General features: G+C 43.0%; 1 protein-coding gene across 12 annotated transcripts in view; it reads left to right on the top strand.

Moving 5' to 3' along the window:
* Positions 1–20,881, top strand: part of ARHGAP17 (Rho GTPase activating protein 17) — an 88,534-nt gene that overhangs the window by 18,452 nt on the left and 49,201 nt on the right. For all 12 annotated transcript variants that reach the window (XR_009535723.1, XR_009535719.1, XR_009535721.1 and 9 more), the window contains exons 2-3: positions 16,781–16,820; positions 20,495–20,599. Coding sequence is in view for 8 of the 12 variants with exons in the window: in XM_060124612.1 (XP_059980595.1) it covers positions 16,781–16,820; positions 20,495–20,599 (145 nt within the window). In the remaining 4 variants the exon portion in view is untranslated. The remainder of the gene's footprint in view (positions 1–16,780; positions 16,821–20,494; positions 20,600–20,881) is intronic.

The raw sequence follows: 20,881 nt of genomic DNA, 5'->3' as shown, positions 1-20,881 counted from the left end.
TTCTGTCCTGTGTTCTTTCTTTTTTCCCTCAAGCACTCTAATTACATATGTGAAACACTGATATTGTCCCATAGATCTCAGATACTTTGTATCTTAGCTTGGGTAATTTGTTTCAATTTCCAGATCTCTGCTGAAATCCCTCATCTACTCATGCATTCTGTCCATCTTTTCCACTAGCTCCTTTAGTGTATTTATCATAGTTGTTCTAAAGTCCCCGCAAGATAATTCCAACATCTTGGCTGTCTTTGGATCTGGTTCTGTTGACTGTATTCCATCTTGATAATGCATACTTTGTTTCTTTCCTGTGGTAAGTTTCGATGTGTGGAAACTGAGAATGTGTGCCTCTTCTGTCAGGCCATTCGTATGAGGACTCACGTCAGTCTAGTCTGTTGCTGTGTGACTCCAGGCTTTGTTGTTGCTTTTGATACACTCAGCTCACCACTGACTTCAACTTATTTGAAGGTGGGATGAAAATTTTCCCTCTGGCAGAGCTTGTCTAGCTCAATTTTCTTGCTTATCCCCAAGTTTAGTAGGACTGGTGTGCCTACATCAAGAGAGCTTTTCTCAGCTCTCCTGCCCCTCCCTGTGGTTGAGGACCACTGCCTGATACTCATGTTATGGCCCAAAGTCGTGCAGGTTTCTCTGCTTTCCCCTGCCCTTGAGCAGGCTCTGCATACCTGTGCCTTGGGTGGCTTCAGGGGGGATGTGCCCACTCTCCCGCTGCCTCCCTCAGAGGTGGACTGCCACCACCTCCCACTCTGTGTGAGGCCCAGAGTACCGGAAGGTTTCTCTGGTTCTCGTGCTTTGCCCTCGGACTTCAGCAGGCCCCTGCACCTGAGCTAAGGTGGGCTCTCCCCCAGCTCTATCACCTTGTGTCCATTCCTCTCATCCCCTCTCTCTTAACCTCACTGCCTTAATGTCCTCTTCTCTATCTAACACCTGTGCTTCGAACTCCAATTCATCTATTAGGCCTCAAAAGCCATTGCTAGTTTCAGAAAACTTTCCTGGTATCTTCAGTCTGCATTAGATGCCCTCCCCTTGCTCTGTAGCCATTGGTAAGTTAATTAACTTCTCTGTTCCTAGGTTTCTCATCTGTAAGATGTATATAATCATAGTATTGATCTCATCATTATCTTGAGGATTAAATGAGTTCATACTTTTAAAGCACCTGGAAACAAGACGTTAAGAACAGGATCTCTGGAATGAAATTGCCCAGATTCAGAACCTAGCTATGAAACCTTGGGCAAATCACTTCTCTGTTCATCAGTTTCCTCATCTGTAACATGGAGATGATACTCCTTACCCCACAGAGTTATTGTTGTACTTTTAAGGAATTAATTCATTCTTTTTTTTTTTTTTTTTTTTGCTGTGCTGTGCGGCATGAGGCATCTTAGTTCCCTGACCAGGGGTTGAACCCGTGCCGCCTGCAGTGGAAGCTCAAAGTCCTAACCATTGGACCACCAGGGAAGTCCCTTTAAGGAATTAATTCTTTTTTTTTTTTTTTTTTTGTGGTATGCGGGCCTCTCACTGTTGTGGTCTCTCCCATCGCGGAGCACAGGCTCCGGACGCGCAGGCTCAGCGGCCATGGCTCACGGGCCCAGCCGCTCCGCGGCATGTGGGATCTTCCCGGACCGGGGCACGAACCTGTGTCCCCCGCATCGGCAGGCAGACTCTCAACCACTGCGCCACCAGGGAAGCCCAGGAATTAATTCTCAAAAGCACCTAGAACAGTGCTAAAGCACATGGTACAAGCTCAATAGATGTTAACTGTGGTGACGATGACAGACAACCACCTCTCTCAGAGTGCCCTGTGCTCCCCCGTCAGAGCATTCACTGCACTGGAGGTAATCGTTTATTTTCCTCGATAGTCCTCGAGCTTGTCAGGGCAGGGGCTGTATCTCTTACTCATAATGGCTCATGGAAGGGAACCCAACAAATATTTGTTCAATGACTAACCACATGGAAAGGTTAGTGGCAAAGTATGCATGACGGCAATCTGCAGTTGGACTCAGTGATGGGCCGCAAGCTCCACTCAATTAACATTTCATTTCAGTACAAGCCTTCTAAGTAAAAGCCTCATTTGAAAAAATCCATTGTTTATTTCGAGTCATCCACAGCGTCCTTTCACCCATCAAGCTGTAGTGTTGGAACACTCTTGCCTTTGACCTTCAGAAAAGGGCAAGTGAAGATTGATGGTGTTCTCCACCCAGAATCTATCTGTCATCCCTCAAAAGCAGCTTCACCCCAATTTTCCAGGTGAATGATTTTTCCGTTCATTTTGTGCACCACGCTAATCATGGAACTTTCTGGGCTACATCTGTGATGCGTATTCCTTGTAGAAACCTAAAGGGTCCACACTTATCCAAATTCTCAGTATTATATGCTTTTAAAAAAAATTGATTGTTGTTTATAGAGATGCAGTCCTCTATTTGCAAAGCACAGTTTTGAAGGTTTCAAAATATTCTCTCATTTGCTGTTTTATTGTGGTCTTTTAAAAATTGTGGGAGATTGTTCATTCAAATATAAATAAAGTGAGATACAGGAAGGTCAGGAGTGTGTTTTTAGATCATTTGGTTAGTTTGTGGTGCAGCTAGGACCAGCATCTAGCATGAAAATTCAGAGAGACTCAACTTTGGTTAATGATCTTGAAACTGCTCTCTTCTGAGGGTCCAAAGACTTTTGTTTCATTATGTAATTTATTTAATGGGTGTTTGCCTCAGTTTCCACATCCATGAAATAGGGATAATAAAAATTGCCCCATAAGGTACATGTAATATAAGCAAATGAAATAATATATGTGAAAGTGCTTTCATTTTTTTAAAAAAAGAAGAAATAAATGCAAAGTCTTACTTAAGTTTTAATTTAATTTAGTTTTGGAAATCTGGAGATTTAAGTTGGTTATGATCCATGAATTTTAGTTTCTGTGTTTGATTTATTTCTTGACCAGAGAGAGCTCCATATTTTATAAATTTTTCTTGAACTTTAAAAAGTGTTTTTCATGTCGTTAGTTGATAGTCAGTGATTCTGCCCTACTATTTCTGTTAAAAGAGCAGCATGTCTTTGGCCAGGATAGGACGGTGAGGGCTGGGAATCTGTGTTCTTGTCCGTCTCCCGAATAACTGCAGAGGCCCTCCAGGTGTTCTACTACCTCCATTCTGCACCCTGCTGTCAGAGTTGTCGTTCTAAAATTCAAATCTGGGTTTCGCCTTGCCACTCCATTGCTGAGAAACCATCAGCGGCTCCCCATTGCCCCCTACTTCCTTAGCAGGCAAAGCCTTTGTTTCAGCCAGGTCCCCTCACCCCGTGCTTTGTGCCCTAGTGCAGGACCGTCTCCAGACCGCTTTCCCCCACGCTCACTGGAGGGGTCTGTCTTATCTGAGATCTGCTTGGACGGCTTCCCCGTGAAGCCTCTCCCTGCCACGCAATCCATTACTCTTCTCTCTGTGCTCCCACAAGTCTGAACAAACGTGTTTACGTTTCTGTCTTTCCCATCAGCTCTCTCCAAGGGTGAAGACTGTGGTTCATTTCTCTCCTTTTTTTCCTCCCCAGTTCTTGACGTTTAGAGAGTGCTCCATGAACACGGGCTGAATGAATGAAGACCTAAAGTATCTTGCAGCAAGTCCGTTCTCAGGTGGTTTCTCTCTGGAGAGTTCTTTGGCCCCTCTGTGAACATGCACCTGAGAGCCACCAGTGCTGGCATTTTTACAGCCTCATTACCGTCCATTGTGAGGCTCAGCAGCTTAAGACGTTGATCCTTTGGTGAAGGATTTTGCTAACTCACCACATATTTGGTCTCTAAGTTTCTGTGTACTGTGTGCCTGTGCTTCTCTTTGGTGGCTTCCAGCCCACACAGCATTATCACAACCAACCCTTTGTTTTAATTGACAAGCCTGCCCTGCTCCTGCTGTATAAGTGTGACATAGCTTTTTGTCTTTGTGTGGTCTGGGCTCAGCCATGACTTCTTCCAGGAGAAGCTACAATAGCTTGATGACTGCGGAAGGGTTTTTCTTAGATAAGACTTACTGCTCTGGATTTATCTGCAGGTGGTTGTTATTTGCTGTAATTCTCAGAAGGGCTAACACTCCATGAACCCTCGCTAGGCGCTGGGGAGCAGGTTTATGAGAGAGATAAGTGAAATGGGATAAATGACGTTACTGTATAACCAGTGAAGTGGTGGTATTATTGTTATTATTATTATTTCGGTTTTACAGTGGAGGGAGTGGAGCCTCCCGTTTGCAGCTTGCCAGGCGACGGTGCTGGGATTCAAAGTCAGGTCTGTCTGAGTCCAGAGCCCTGACTCTTAGCTCCTACCATGCATGTTCCGTCTCCTTATCCTTTGCCTAAAACGAAACTTAGAATCTGCTATCCATCAGTTTCTTATCCCTCAGCTTACTCTGCCCGAGGAGGCAAGAGAGTAAAGTCACTTGTGAGTCATGCCTATCAGGCCACATCCTGGGCGGTCTTGACCTAGACGGAGGGCCTCTCTGGCCTGTTATCCAGTGACACTGCAAGCTCTCTCTACTGCCTACCATTTACTGCTGGACCCTCTCTCTACCGTGTCCTGGTACTTACCCTGCCACCTACAGCTACTGGTACTCTGACCCTCTAATGCAGGGGTTCTCAGCCCTGGCTGCACTTTGGAGTGGCCTGGGGAGCTTTAAAAAAAAAAAAAAGCCAGGTCCCACCCCCAAAAGTTCTGATTCAGCCCGTTCTCGGTTGGGGTCCAGCCGTTATTCTTTTTTTTTAACAACTTCACTGAGTTGTTAACAACTTTATATATCATAAAATTCACCCATTTTAAGTGTACAGTTTAATGATTTTTTTAGCCAATTTACAGAGTCGGGTAACCATCACCACCGTCTGATTTTAGAACAGTGGCATCACCCCATGAGATCCCTCTCGTACCCCTTTATGGCTAATTCCTGTTCCCACCCTTACTCTTGGCTGACTACTAGTCTTCTTTCTGCCTCCACAGATGTGCTTTTTCTGGTCATTTCGTATAGACGGAATCGCCTGCATTATTTTGAAAGCCCACAGGATTGTAATGTGTAGCCATGGTTGAGAACCACTGTTATCTCCTAGTTTTTTACTACTGTTCCCTGGGTTCAGCTGACGGCTACCCACGAGGGCTGTCATTTAGTTTAGCTGTAAGTGAAGTGAGTCCCTCTAAGCGGGACTGAGAACGTAATGATCATTTATAACCTGCTTTCTATGGGAACATGCTTTTCAAAGTCCAAATGTGCTGATGTAGGAAGAAGCCTTTGGAAGGAAGCCTGCACAACCTGTCTTCAGATGTGGAGTGCCTCCCCGCCAGCAGCCCCGGCCCTGAGTCAGAGCCGAGCCCTTGAGTTTGTGTGGCTTTGCCTTTGGCACTCTCAATTTAGCTTTTTTGCGTGGCTTCTCAGCTCCTGCTGGCCTTTGGCCTCACCTGGCGGTGAACAGGACACCCCCCACCCCCTGGAGGTCTCAGCTCCACATGCACTGTCCGCATTGCAGTGCTTTGCGAATTATTTCTCACTATTTTTGCCTGTTTGAGAAAGCTTTGAGATGTCAAACTTAGCTGCCTGCAGGCGCAAGCAAGTACTGTAAATGACTTGAGCAGGTCTGGGAGGGAGGGACTGGGACGTCTGACTGCTGAGGGGAGTCGCACAATGTGCTGGTGGCCGTGAACTTTCTTTCTGACTTTGCCATAAGCAGGAGTCCTCAGTGGAGCTTTTAGACTTAGCACAGGGTTACAGCAGGGATAGCAAGTAGATTCCATTCCATGTGCTGGAGGGGAAGAAAGCCAACTGACCCAACAAAAAGCTGTGGGATAAGCTTATGGGTGTAGGAAAACGATAAACTCAATTCAATTTATTTTAAAATATAACAGTTCATCTTAGTCATTGATTGGAATTCAAATAATATTACGGAGATTCAGTTAAGATTGATAGGGTTTGTTATTGTTATTTAAAGTAAAAAATAAATATTACTTAGAGCAGCTGTAAATACATGGGTAAAATTCCATCATTTGGGGAAATAAGGTATAGAACTATGAGACATATGTCGCCCATACTATTACCAAAATTCTTTCTACTTGATCATTTTCCCTCTGATAAATGTCCTATTTCTTTTCAGTGTTATGTATGGAGATTTTTTTTTTCCCATACTATCCCTTTAGAGTTCTGTAAATGCTCTTTTAAGGCTTTTTAAATTACTTTGTGGAATGTGTAGCAAATCGATTCATTTATAAAGTGTCAGAGGGTCCTTTATTTTTAAAATCCAATTAAGTAGATTTGCAATTCCTTCCCAGAAACTTAAGAAGACAGCTAATCTAATGAGATAAAACAGGAAAAACTCACTCAGTAGTCCCCTGGCTCACTGTGAAATCAGATGAGTGAATCCAAACTCCCAAGCAAAGGCTCAAGGGGATTTTGTAAACACTTGTAACAGGAGATGACAGTGTTGCACAAAATCTCGTTCCCAGCGGAATGAAATAGACCACTTAGCCGTGGGTCTGGCTGCTGTAATTTCTCTGAGAATGCAAATTCCGGTGCATGCAGTGCCGTGCAGTGTTGTTGCCCCATGTACGATATTGAGAATCGAAGATGCATTTAGGTATTTGCAGATAACCAGAATTTAAAATCAGTTTATTAAAATTCTCTCCAAGTCCCATTTCTTTTTTTTTTCACTTTAATTGGTATATCAAAGCGAATGTATAAGTGAAAAACCAACAGAACTATGATCTCTTGTGTGAATTTGTAAATTAAAAAACAGCAGCACTGGATCTTGGAGGCATTGGAAGCCCTCGATATTGGATGATAGTACTGGCTTCTGGACCACTAATTTGCATCCCTGGGTAGAGAGTGTACTGAGGGGTAGAAAGATGAGCCCCCAGAGTGGCTGAAGGGATTGAAGAGGAATAATCTGATGGAGTCCTAAAAAGCCAGTGTCTGAAATATATGTTGGGAAAGTGCAGAAATCCCCCTTCGAAGTCAGAAGAATTTGTAAGTGATTAAAAAGGATTGGAGTTTCATGGGAAACCGTATTTCACTTGTACATGGATCAGAGGTCAGCAAACTATAACCTGTGGACCAAATCCAGCTGCAGTAGGCTCAGAATGGTTTTTGCATTTTTAAATGGTTGAAAAGAAATCAAAAGAAGAATAATATTTCCTGACATATGAAAATCATGTGAATTCGAATTTCAGTGTCCATAAATAAGGTTTATTGGAACCCACCCAGGTTCATTCATTTTTATGTTGTCCCTGGCTGCTTTTGTGCTACATGGCACAGCTGAGTAATTGCAGCAAAGACCATATGGCCTGCAAGCCTAAAATATTTATTATTTAGTCTTTCCAGAAAAAGTGTGTGATGCCTGACACAGACAATTGTATTTATTTACATCCTGTCCTGAAATATGTTTATAAGTAGGAATCAGGAAGAAAACAATCATTATAATATGTGTTTGGAGGGGGGGACGTGGGTGGGTGGAAGCGGGTAGGCGGAACAGAAACATAATTTCTGACTTTTCTCTGTCACCAGCGGCACCAGCGCTGGGCTCTGCCTCCACGTTTGAACAATACTGGCCGAGCCAGCCACCCCCATTCATTTTAGCAGCTGCTTCTCAAATGCGAGGCAGAGAAAATACACCTCCAGACCAGCCTCACACACCAGTTCTCAGAGTGATTCTCAAAAGCCTGCTGGCCTGGTTTGCACCACATGCTGTGAGCATCACTGCTACAGACCCCCGGGTGGTCAAACTTTTCCTGTAAACGAGCAGCTGGTATTTTGAGCTCTGCAGACCACACGGTCTCTGTTGCGACAATTCAACTTCTCTGCTGTAGTGAAAACAGCCATAGATAATACATCAGCAAATCAGCCTGGCCGGGCCCTGAGAAAACTGGACTTGTGCGCACTGAAACCTGAATGTCATATAATTTTTACATGTGACAAAATATTATTTATCTATTTGGATTTCTTTCAACCATTTAAAAATAAAACTCTCTTAGCTTGCTGGCTAAACAAAAATAGGCAGTGAACTGGATTTGACCAGCAGGCCATAGTTTACTGACCCCTGGTCATAGAGATGGTTTACTTTCTGTGTTTTTTTCATGAAAGAAAGATGAATTTTGGAAGACAATATCACGTTTTAATTGTAGTCATTGTGGATTTTACGGTGGAAGGCAAATCTGTATTTATATCGTATGGCTGCTTTTCTGCCTTAATGTTACTGAGTTTTTTCCTTGCTATCTCTTTTGAAATCTAGAAAATTCTTTTTTTCAAACCTTTCTCTGTCATAGTGACAGCCATTTACTTTGTCATTCGTTCATTCAGTGTATATTTACTAAGCGCCTACTGTGTGGCAGGCAGGGGCTAAGCTAGGTACTGGCGGAGGGGTGATGCTAAGATAGACCTGGTCCCTGCCCCCAGGGAGCTCTGTTGAGCAGGGATGAGGTCAGTAATACTCAGTGCTTGGAAGACCACAGAGTGCATTGAAGATGTGGACTTGAGCGTTTATTTCCGTGGCTCCCATGGTACATGGTTTAAATAGATGTCTGTGCCCTGGGAAGCAGAATGGCAGTTCACGATAGTGGCGTCTGGCATTGAGTGTCGTGATGGCAGAAACTCCTCCAGAAATCAGTCCACGTTTAGAAATGGAAATGGAAATTATCAGGCCCAATTGGAAATTTTCCTTTGATCCTGTCTCCTCATTTGAGCATTTCTGGAAAAGGTGAACACATCACGACCCGCACAGCACTGCTGCTTTTAGGCTTTGGGAATTAGGAGGAAAAAATCTTACTCTTTACCAGAAAGTGATAAATAAATTAAAAATCCTGCCTGATGTAAGCCTTGCTTGAATGACTAGTGAAATTGCACAGCAACTTGCATAGGAAAAAACAACCCCCAGAGTAAAATGGCGAGTGGGAAGTGCCTTCCTGCTTTGTATTGTTTTTCCAGTTACAGACAGGAAACATCAAGTGTGTTTTCAAGCATGGAACATTGGACACAAAGAAAGCTCTGACAAAGCAGAAAAAAAAACCATATGCAAAAAGTTTAGGTCTGTGTAGCAAAATGTTTGATTGAAAACAATCCAGTTTAGTAAGTATTGTTTTTATGATTGGATCACTTTGTCTTGATAAGTTCAATCTCAGTAAAACCAAATTTCTTTGGCTTAGGTAAATGGCTTTTAAATGGGGACCTTGGCTGGTATCCTGAATGCTAATTGCCGAACTTTCCTTAGGTAAAAATTCCACATCTCTGGTAAAGATGAATGTTCCAAAACACTTCAGCATAGAAAGGGCTGAGCCTTGGATGAGTCACAGTGATGAGGGAAGTCAGGTCATTTGGACCGCATGTTGGGGGAGGTGGGGACATTGATGGTTCCCTAAAATTAAGATGGGGATAACACAGGCCATTGGGGGAATTTTTGTGTGAAGGAGCTACCCCAATTTGTATATTACATTCCACAATCGTGATTTGTAACTTAAAAGTAATCTTTCCTAGATATCCCATATTCATGGATTGGAAGAATTAGTATTGTTAAGCTGTCCATACTACTCAATCTATAGATTCAGTATAGTCACATCAAAATTCCAATGGCATTTTTCACAGAAATAGAAAAAAGACTCCTCAAATTCATATGGGACCACAAAAGACCCCTAAATAGCTAAAGCAATAGAACAAAGCTGAAGGCATCACACTTCCTGATTTCAAACTATATTATGAAGCTACAATAATCAAAGCAGTATGGCACTGGGATAAAAACAGACACATAGGCCAATGGAACAGAATAGAGAGCCCAGAAATAAACCCACACATATATGGTCAATTAATCTTCGACAAGGGCATCAGGAATACACAATAGGGAAAGGATAGTCTATTTGAAATGGTGTTGGAAAAAATCGATATACATATGCAAAAGAATGAAACTGGACTCTACCTTATACCGCTCACAAAAGTTAACTTGATATGGATTAAAGACTTAAATATAAGACCTGAAACCATAAAGGTCCTAGAAGAAAATAGGGGAAAGACTCCTTGATATTGGTCTTGGCAATAGTTTCATATATATGACACTCAAAGCACTGACAACAAAAGCAAAATAAACAAATGGGGCTATATCAAACTAAAAAGCTTCAGCACAGCTAAGGAAACAGTCTACAAAATGAAAAGGCATCTATTGGAATGGCAGAAAATGTTTGCAAACCATATATCTAAGGGGTTAATATCCAAAATATATATATATAATTCAATAGTAAACTCATATAATGCAATAGCAAAAAAACCAAATAACCTGATTAAAAAATGGTCAAAGGACCTAAATAGACATTTATCCAGTGGAAAACACTTTTCCATATGGCCAACAGGTAATTGGAACCCTTTTGCATTGTTGGTGGTGTAAATTGGTACAGCCATTAAGGAAAACAGTATGGAGGTTCCTCAAAAAATAAAAATAGAACTACCATATGATCCAGCAATCCCACTTCTGGGTATATATCCAAAGGAAGTGAAATCAGTATTTCAAAGAGATATCTGGGCTCCCATGGTCGTTGTAGCATAGTCACAGTAGCTAAGATACAGAAACAACCTAAGTGTCTGTCAAGTGTCTGACTATTAACTATAGTCACCATGCTGTACATTAGATCCCCAGAATTTATTCATCTTATAACTGAAGGCTTATACCCTTTGACTAGCATCTCCCCATTTCCCTGATTCCCCAGTCCCTGGTAACCACCATTCTACTCTCTGTTTCCATGAGTTTGACTTTTTTTTTTTTTTTTTTTAAGATTTCACATATAAGTGAGATCATATAGTATTTGTCTTTCTCTGTCTGGTTTATTTCACTTAGCATAATGTCCTTCATAATGTCATCCATGTGTTGCAAATGGCAGGATTTCCTTCTTTCTCACGGCTGAATAATGTTCCTGTGTGTGTGTGTGTGTGTGTGTGTGTGTGTGTATACAACTTCTTTATCTATCCATTTTTTTTTATCTATCCATATTTTTTCCGCATACAGCAAAAAAAAAAAAAAAAAAAAAGGTAATGGATGTGTTCATTAACCTGATTGTGGTAGTCATTTCACAATGTATATGTAAGTCAAATCATCACACTGTATACTTTAAATATATGCAGTTTTTTTTGTTTGTTTTTTGGGTTTTTTTTGCGGTACGCGGGCCTCTTACTGTTGTGGCCTCTCCTGTTGCGGCGCACAGGCTCCGGACACGCAGGCTCAGCGGCCATGGCTCACGGGCCCAGCCGCTCCGCGGCATGTGGGATCTTCCCGGACCGGGGCACAAACCCATGTCCCCTTCATCGGCAGGCGGACTCTCAACCACTGTGCCACCAGGGAAGCCCAAATATATATATACAGTTTTATTTGTCAATTATACTTCAGTAAAGCTGGGGAGAAAATAATCTTTCTTGATGTTTGTCTTTCTCTGACTTACTTCACTGAAATTATTTAAAATTGCCTATAATCAGGAAAGATTATTTTCCCCCCAGCTTTACTGATGTATAATTGACAAATAAAACTGTACCTCATTGCAGTTTTTATTTGCAGCTGAGCATAGTAGTGCCTATGGACTTTTTGATTTTTCCAAAGTTAATTCTTGCTTTCTTTTTATATTGGCTTTGTTTTCTTTGTGGCTGTGTCAGTGCTATGCTCATATAACTGACTCTCAAAAAAAAACCCTGATTTGTGTTACTTGCATTTGTTTGCATTGTATTAGATTTTTTTTTCATTTCATGTTACCAGTGTGAGGTCACTGAACAAGGAGCTGGGATGAGATGCACAGAGTTGGTCCTCCTGGACCACTGAGCTGTTACTAAGTCATACCTGCTAAGCACCCTCATTGGGATTTTATTTTATCTTATTAATTAATTAATTAATTTTTAATTGAAGTATAGTTGGTTTACAGTGTTGTGTTAATTTCTGATTTATAGCAAAGTGATTCAGTTACACATACACATATATATATCCTTTTCCATTATGGTTTATTATAAGATATTGAATATAGTTTCCTGTGCTATACAGTAGGACCTTGTTGTTTATCTATTTTATATATAGTAGTTTGTCCCTGTTAATCCCAAACTCCTACTAATTTATTCCTTCTTCCCTCTTCCCCTGTGGTAACCATAAGTTTGTTTTCTATGTCTGTGAATCTGTTTCTGTTTTGTAAGTAAGTTCATTTGAATCATATTCTGGATTCCACATAGAGGTGATATCATATGATATTTGTCCTTCTGCGTCTGACTTTCTTCACTTAGTATGGTAATCTCTAGGTCCATCCAGGTTGCTGCAAGTGACATTATTGTATTCTTTTGTATGGCTGAGTAATATTCCATTGTTTATATATACCACATCTTCTTTATTCATTTGTTGATGGACACTTATGTTGCTTCCATGTCTTGCCTATTGTAAATAGTGCTGCAGTGAATATTGGGATACATATATCTTTTTGAATTATAATTTTGTCTGGAATATATGCCCAGGAGTGGGATTGCTGGATCATACGATAACTCTATTTTTAGTTTTTAAGGAACCTCCATACTGTTTTCCATAGTGGAAACTTACATTCCCACCAACAGTGTAGGAGGGGCCCCTTTTCTCCACACCCTCTCCAGCATTTGTTATTTGTAGACTTTTTAATGATAGCCATTCTGACCAGTGTGGTGGTACCTCATTGTAGTTTTGATTTGCATTTCTCTAACAGTTAGCAATGTTGAGCATCTTTTCATGTGCCCACTGGCCATCTGTACCACATTGGGATTTTGAAACTAAGTTTTCCTCTTCTATTTTAAAAATTTTGTTTCAAAAGAGGACGTATTTGCTCTGAATCTATTCTTTTGAACTTGTGAATATTTTAATAGGCCTTGGTACTCTTCTCTGTGTATACTTATACCTACAGAAGGAGATTTCAGAGTGCTGTCAGAGGTGCCCAGGGCCCTATCCAGACCTTTGGGTTCTGGCTAGTGAAGACAAGGTGAAAGTTACATAGTCCAGTGGTGGTACTTTGCTTGAGGAGTGGCAAGGCTGTTGATCGAGAGGGAGTAGTGGTGAAGCTATGGCGGTCTTATGCCAGGTCTGTCCCTGCTAGGCCAACTGTCGGACTTCTTTCTGAGGCTGCTTGCTTGAGCTTATAGTCAGCTGGGGCCTTGCTCCACTTCCCTAACTGGCGTGACTACCTGGGGTTGGTGCTTCAGCAGTGCCTGGCACCACGTGTGCCAAGCGAGGGCTGGGATGGCATATTGGCTTGCTGCTTGCAGAACTTGTTCATAGAGTCAAGAGTTGACCTCTTCTGGAAGCTGGGACCTCGACCTCATCTCCAGGCTGGGCTCCTCTGGACCTGGGAAGTATTTGAGTCAGGTCAGAGTTCCAGTTTCCTGCAGAAACCAATGAGTGAGCCACTCCTGTAGGCATCTCCAAGTTAACTGGGGCACTGCTGTGACGACCAGTATTGGAATTCTCTGTGCCAACGCCTGGGTTTAACTTGACGTGCCATCACTCAAGTGTGGGCTGGGGGTGTGGGCCACCATACTTGTTGCGTCTCGTGCTGCTCTGAGCCTAGCAGTGTTTTGAGGTCATTCTAGGGGATCCCACCATTTTTGGGCCAAATGGCTTTTCCTTCTCTTGCGTTGGTTCATGGGCAAGATCATGCAGCCTTCCATGGCGCAGTGTATCTGATAAAAAGGCTTCACATTTCCTGGTTCGCTGATGCTCTTCCTTCCCCCCTCCTTCAATGATCAGAACTGAAACAGTTTTTTTCTTTTTCCTTTAAAAATTTCCTGGTTCGTTTCAATGGGAATTTGGTAGGGAATGTTAAATGACTTGGTTTAAATCACTATTTGAGCCAGAAATCCAAAATGTCACTTTGTAGTGATTCTGGGTATAACATTGTATGGCAACAATGCTGCCTTTTTGGACTGTGGAGAAAAAGTCTTTGTAAAAAATGATCGTGATCTGGCAGCTGAGGCTCCAACAGCTCAGAATGCTCTGCCAGTTGGAATGGGCATCATCAGAAAATCACACCAGTCCCTGCCCCACCTCACACCAGTTAGAATGGGCATCATCAGAAAATCTACAAACAACAAATGCTGGAGAGGGTGTGGAGAAAAGGGAACCCTCTTGCACTGTTGGTGGGAATGTAAATTGATACAGCCACTATGGAGAACAGTATGGAGGTTCCTTAAAAAACTAAAAATAGAACTAAAAACTAAAAACAGATTGTTGGCTGCCACATGGATCTTCTAGAAAGGTCTTTGAAGTCCACAGGAGTTCTGAAGCATAGATAAGGGAAAGTTGTGAAAATACTTTGGTTTTTCTTGTTTGTTTGTTTTGTTTTTTTGCAGTACGCGGGCCTCTCACTGTTGTGGCCTCTACCGTTGTGGAGCAAAGGCTCCAGATGCGCAGGCTCAGCGGCCATGGCTCACGGGCCCAGCCGCTCCACGGCATGTGGGATCTTCCCGGACCGGGGCACGAACCCATGTCCCCTGCATCGGCAGGCGGACTCGCAACCACTGCGCCACCAGGGAAGCCCCACTTTGTTTCTTTTGAAAATAAAGATGAGATAGCTGAAGGAAGGAAGACTCAGTTGTTGTTACTCATTGCATAACGTTTCTGGATTTGTGACAGACTTGTTTGCTGTGAAACTCAGAAATGGTCATTTGAAGAACTGAAGTTTAATTTTCTCTAGAGCAGTCTTTTCTCAAAGTGTGGTCTACAGGCCTCCTGCCATGGAATTCTGGGCAGGGAGGGGCTTGTTAAAAATGCAGGGTCTCACACACCTATGGTCAACTAGTCTATGACAAAAGAGGCAAGGATATACAATGGGAAAAGACAGACTCTTCAATAAGTGGTGTTGGGAAAACTGGGCAGCTGCATGTAAAAGAATGAAATTAGAACACTCCCTAACACCATACACAAAAATAAACTGAAAATGGATTAGAGACCTAAATGTAAGACCGGTCGCTATAAAACTCTTAGAGGAAAATGTAGGAAGAACACTCTTTGACATTAATCAAAGCAAGATCTTTTTTGATCCACCTCCTAGAGTAATGGAAATAAAAACAAAAATAAACAAATGGGACCTAATAAAACTTAAAAGCTTTTGCACAGCAAAGGAAACCATAAACAAAATGAAAAGACAACCCTCAGAATAGGAGAAAATATTTGCAAATGAATCAACGGACAAAGGATTGATCTCCAGAATATATAAACAGCTCATGCAGCTCAATATTAAAAAAACAAACAACCCAATCCAAAAATGGGCAGAAGACCTAAACAGACATTTCTCCAAAGAAGACATACAGATGGCCAAGAAGCACATGAAAGGCTGCTCAACATCACTAATCATTAGAGAAATGCAAATCAAAACTACCATGAGGTATCACCTCACACCAGTTAGAATGGGCATCATCAGAAAATCTACAAACAACAAATGCTGGAGAGGGTGTAGAGAAAGGGGACCCTCTTGCACTGTTGGTGGGAATGTAAATTGATACAGCCACTATGGAGAACAGTATGGAGGTTCCTTAAAAAACTAAAAATAGAACTACCATATGACCCAGCAATCCCACTACTGGGCATATACCCAGAGAAAACTATAATTCAGAAAGACACATGCACTCCAATGTTCACTGAAGCACTATTTACAATAGCCATGTCATGGACGCAACCTAAATGCCCATCAACAGACAAATGGATAAAGAAGATGTGGCACATATATACGATGGAATATTACTCAGCCATAAAAAGGAATGAAATTGGGTCATTTGTAGAGACGTGGATGGATCTAGAGACTGTCATACAGAATGAAGTCAGAAAGAGAAAAACAAATATCATATATTAACGCATATATGTGGAACCTAGAAAAATGGTACAGATCAACTGGTTTGCAGGGCAGAAATAGAGATGCAGATGTAGAGAACAAACGTATGGACACCAAGGGGGAAAGCGGCGGGAGGTGGGGGTGGTGGTGTGATGAATTGGGAGATTGGGATTGACATGTATATGTTGATGTGTATAAAATTGATGACTAATAAGAACCTGCTGTATAAAAAAATTAATAAAATTCAAAAAAAATGCAGGGTCTCACTCCAGACCTATGGAATTAGAAACTCTTGAGGTGAGACCAGGAAAATGGCATTTTAAGACAGCACATCCTCCCCCAACTCCCTGGTGGGTCTGTGCATGCCCAAGTTTGAGAACCACTGGTCTCAATCATTTGTTCTTGTTTTGGGGTGCTATTCTCTGCAAACTTTCTTTTGTTTTTTTTTTTAAATAAATTTATTTATTTTTGGCTGTGTTGGGTCTTTGTTGCTGCACACAGCTTTCTCTAGTTGCGGAGAGCGGGGGCTACTCTTCACTGTGGTGTGCGGGCTTCTCTTGTTGCACAGCATGGGCTCTAGGGCACGTGGGCTTCAGTAGTTGCAGCGCACAGGCTCAGTAGTTGTGGCTTGCAGGCTGTAGAGTGCAGGCTCAGTAGTTGTGGCACACGGGCTTAGTTGCTCTGTGGCATGTGGGATCTTCCCAGACCAGGGGGAAGGAACAGGGAACCTGTGTCTCCTGCATTGGCAGGTGGATTCTTAACCACCGTGCTACCAGGGAAGCCCCTCATTTGTTTTTTTTCTTTGGTTTTTTCTTAAGTTGCCCTCTGATATAAAAATTGGTAAAATTTGTCCCCTTGTGATCATTCATTTCTGTCTGTTTTGTTTTAAACTCCAGGACAATAATTACTCGATTTCATGAGTTACTTTTTATTTCTGAATGTCTGATTTTGAACTTTTCATTTTTCCCACAGAGCCGAGAAAACAGAAGTCCTCAGTGAAGATCTGTTACAGGTAACGAAAGACTTTTAAAAGTGCTCTGTTTAAACAACAACAGCAACAAAAACCCATAGGAAGAACTGAAGCTTATGGTTCTTTGCTTTTTTGGGGGTTTTGCCTGAAACAGAATTAGTGTGATTAGCATGGTTTTGAGCAGGAAAGAAAAGCAGTTGAGTTGTGCGGTGATCAAAAGGGGATCTGAAACTTGGGTGTCATGTTATGAAGTTCAGATGGATCTAGTCCTGCGTTCAAGTGCCAGGTGTTGGGGTGAGCACAGGGGAGGAGCCTGGCTGGCCCGGCCGGTCCACTGGCACTGTGGCCTGGTCATGCGTCCTGGGCAGGCTGCTGCGCTGGCGACCTTGATGGGACAGGCTCTGCCAGCTGTGGCAGTGGCCCCACTGGTTCCAACCTGGATTTCAGGTTTTTTGCTCCCTTTTATGCTTCTTCCCTAAAAGTGACCTAAGTTGGGTCCTGAAGGACTCAGAGTCTCAGTGACAGTGACCAGATCTCAGAACCCCCCAGGGGCCCTAGTGTGGCCTCACACCAATGGGCCAGACTTTCCTTTCCATAGGGAGGGGCGTTTCCTGCTGGGGACCTTAGCCAGGGCCACTCACGCCATTTCTCAACAGGTTTCCCTAACTTTGGGGCTGGGAGTTTCTCCCAGGAGGGCCTGGACCCTTTATACACATCACTTTAGCCAACCCCACTCCGTCCCCACCCACACCGAATACTTTGTGAAGGACAGGACCCCTTCTGCACCTTCTGCTTGCCTCTCATTTCCATCACCTGCCTCTGGTGCACTCCAGCGAGTCCCTGGAGACCAGAGATCTGCTCCCAGGTGGCTTTCTGTCTCTTCCCATGCAGAGAAGGAGCTGCATAATTTTAAAAAAGGCTATTTCTGCCCCACCATGCCAAAACAGCCTTCTAAATTATGGCAGTCTTTTGCAGGTAGAAGATTTTAAGAGCACTTTTTTTTTCTACTTTTGAGGACTAGAAGTTTTTATCAAGGATGAGAAGGGTTTTTTCAAGAAAAGATTTATTAAGGAATCATAATCTTTAAAAAAATTTTTTATTAAGGCATAGTTGATATACAATATCATAGTTTAAGAATCAGATTCTTAACAGTATTTCCTCACTGGTTTTTATCAGATATTTCAAATCCATTTTCAGAATTTTAGAAATATTGTTTGGTATGGTTACACTAGGTTTTCCTGTCAGCATTCTCCCACCTACATCCCACGTCAGTAATATACGTCATTCCATTTCATCCTTTAAGCCCTGCAAGGAGGCCAGAGGCCTTGCAGGCAGGTGGAGGATGGCAGAGATCGCACTGGACTCAGACAGTGACTGTCTGTGCTTGTCCCTTTGCCCAAACGTCCGCTGGGGCCTGAAGAGTTTGCTAGTTTCTAGGAACTCCACTTTTTTTTTTAAATTTATTTTATTGAAGTATAGTTGATTTACAATGCTGTGTTAATTTCTGCTATACAACAAAGTGATTCAGTTATACACATATGTACATTCTTTTTCATATTCTTTTCCATTATGGTTTGTCACAGGATATAGGAACTCCTTATTTTATAACACAGATACTCCACGTCTGCGGCAATTGTTTTCCTGCTCTGATTTCTGTTTGGTTTTTTTTTTAACCGTAAAGAAGGCATGTAATGGTTCAAAGTGCTGAGTGCTGGGTCTGGTGACCAGCCACCTGGATTCCCATCCCAGGTCTGCCCCTGACTAGCTCGGTGGCCTCGGGAATTCACTTAACCTCCCTCTGCCTCAGTTTCCACTACTCTAAAAGGAGGGTAATCACTGTATCACCGCATGGGCTTGTTAGGAGGGATTCATGGGTTAAACATGGTTAGCACTGGGAGTGGGGCCCGTCATGTAGTGAGGGCTAAATATTATATTAGTGATTTGTTGGTATGATTACCACTGTCACAAGCCACAGAGCTTTTTTTTTTTTTTTTTCGGTACGCGGGTCCCTCACCTCTGTGGCCTCTCCCGCGCAGGCTCAGCGGCCGTGGCCCACGGGACCAGCTGCTCCGTGGCATGTGGGATCCTCCCGGACCGGGGCACGAACCCGCGTCCCCTGCATCGGCAGGCAGACTCTCAACCACTGCGCCGCCAGGGAAGCCCCCACAGAGATTACTTTGTTTCTGATGTGAGACTTCCCTTAATTTGCTCTTTCTCCTGCCTCTTTTCTTAGATCTCTGGTAGAGCAGTTCAAGAGGCTGCCTTTTTATCTTGTTTGTATGGAGTTTACCCAGGAGGCTGTGAATCCCAGGAGGGTGGGAACCACAATTTACCTACTGTTGTTTTTCTAATACCTTGTACAGGGTATATACAATATATATACTTGTTCTTTCAACAAATATTACCTTCCATTTGGGCCAGGCAGTGATCTAGGCACTTGGGATAAATCTGTGAACAAAACAGACCAAGGCCCTATCCCTTCGGACTTTACATTCTAGTGGAAATTGGAATCAAGTGAAATGGAGTTTGGGGGGTTTTCTCCCCTCCCCCCCGCTTTTGTGGCAAATGAAGAATGTGTATTAGTTTTCCAATGTCTTAGAATCGGGTCATTATAAGATTTGGGGCAAGTACTGTGGCATCGGGCCCTAAATAAATGTGGCTGCAGATCGGGGTCCTGGGATGGGGCCTTGGTTGGATCTGAAGAAGGGCTGCTTGAGAAAGAGGCACAAAGCCATCTCTTTGGGTAAAATGTTTGGGGGTAAAAATGTATTCTGCTTTGAACTTGTTGATTTTTCTTTAAAATAGAAAGCATCCCTAAGGGCCTGCCCTCATTCTTAATGAGTCATCAGAATACACATTTTTGGCATTCCTTCCTGTAAAAAGCAGCTCTCTTTGCCATAAACAGCCATATCCCAGCAATAATATTTTGGGAAGCTAATCGTGATGTGTGGGCCCCCCAAGTCAGTGTTTCTTACTGCTGGCTGTCCATTCTGCTTTAGAGGTTTATTATTAAAAAAAAAAAAAAACCACCCCAAGCCCAATAAGGAATAATTTTGAAAACATTGATCTTGAGTTTTAGTTGTGAACCATTTTTTTCGATTCTGTCTGTTGTACCGTGTGTGGAGGGCTCCACTGCCATGTGCAGGAGAGAGCTGAATGTCCCTGTGGCTTTCCCACTTGGCCTTGGGCCTGAGGCTGGGCTTAGGCTGTTCATCTGCAGTTCTGCTGCTTGGACCTGGGACTTTGCTGGTGCTGTAGTGTGTGAGTTTGTCACCACTTACCTGATAGCAAGTTCTAGTCAGGACTGTCCCCTACCCCTGGACATAAATTCAGCCTTTAAGGGATCTGAAAACTCAGTGTTTCTCAACTAGGGGTGATTTTGCCCTCTGGGGGGATATTTGACAATGTTTGGGGGCAGTCTTGGTTGTCACGAAGAGGGGAGTTGGGTGCTACTGGCATCTAGTGGGTGGAGACCAGAAATGATGGTAAACCTACTGATAATGCATGGGACAGCTGCCCACAACCCAGAATTCTCCAGCCCACTTATCCATAGTGAGAAGCCCTGGTGTAGCTGCATGGGAACCATGTCCATTTACATCCAAGTGAAAAATTCAACGGCAGGATGCTTTTTCCTGCCTACATGCAAACACCGCAGGAGGAAGAGGCTGAGTTGGTCTTGAGCCTTGCCAACGGCTCGTCTGTCTTTGTGTTGTCAGATCGAGCGGCGCTTGGACACAGTGCGCTCCATGTGTCACCATTCCCACAAGCGCCTGGTGGCCTGCTTCCAGGGGCAGCACGGCACCGATGCCGAGAGGAGACACGTGAGTACCGGGTGGGACTTGGAGCCGTGGTTCTCGCCTCGTCTCTGAGAGGCTCTTCTCCCTCTATCAGTTGATTTTTCCCAAGCAGCATCGGCAGATTTGCCTGCAGACCTGTACCTTGTATCGCCATTCATGTTCACGACACCGGCCTTATCGTAGCATTCTTTTGTGCTTAAGACATCCCTGAGCTGAAAGCCATATTCACACTGAATTCTCTCCAGGTGCTTTTAGAGATGTGTCATCATAAGAGAATGGACACATCAGTTAGGAATCCTCTGATGG

Source organism: Lagenorhynchus albirostris, chromosome 15 (genome assembly GCF_949774975.1).
Source record: "Lagenorhynchus albirostris chromosome 15, mLagAlb1.1, whole genome shotgun sequence".
NCBI classification, from domain to species: Eukaryota; Metazoa; Chordata; class Mammalia; order Artiodactyla; family Delphinidae; genus Lagenorhynchus; species Lagenorhynchus albirostris.
Note: the sequence above shows the minus strand (reverse complement) of the source record. Positions and strands in the feature narration are given on the sequence as shown.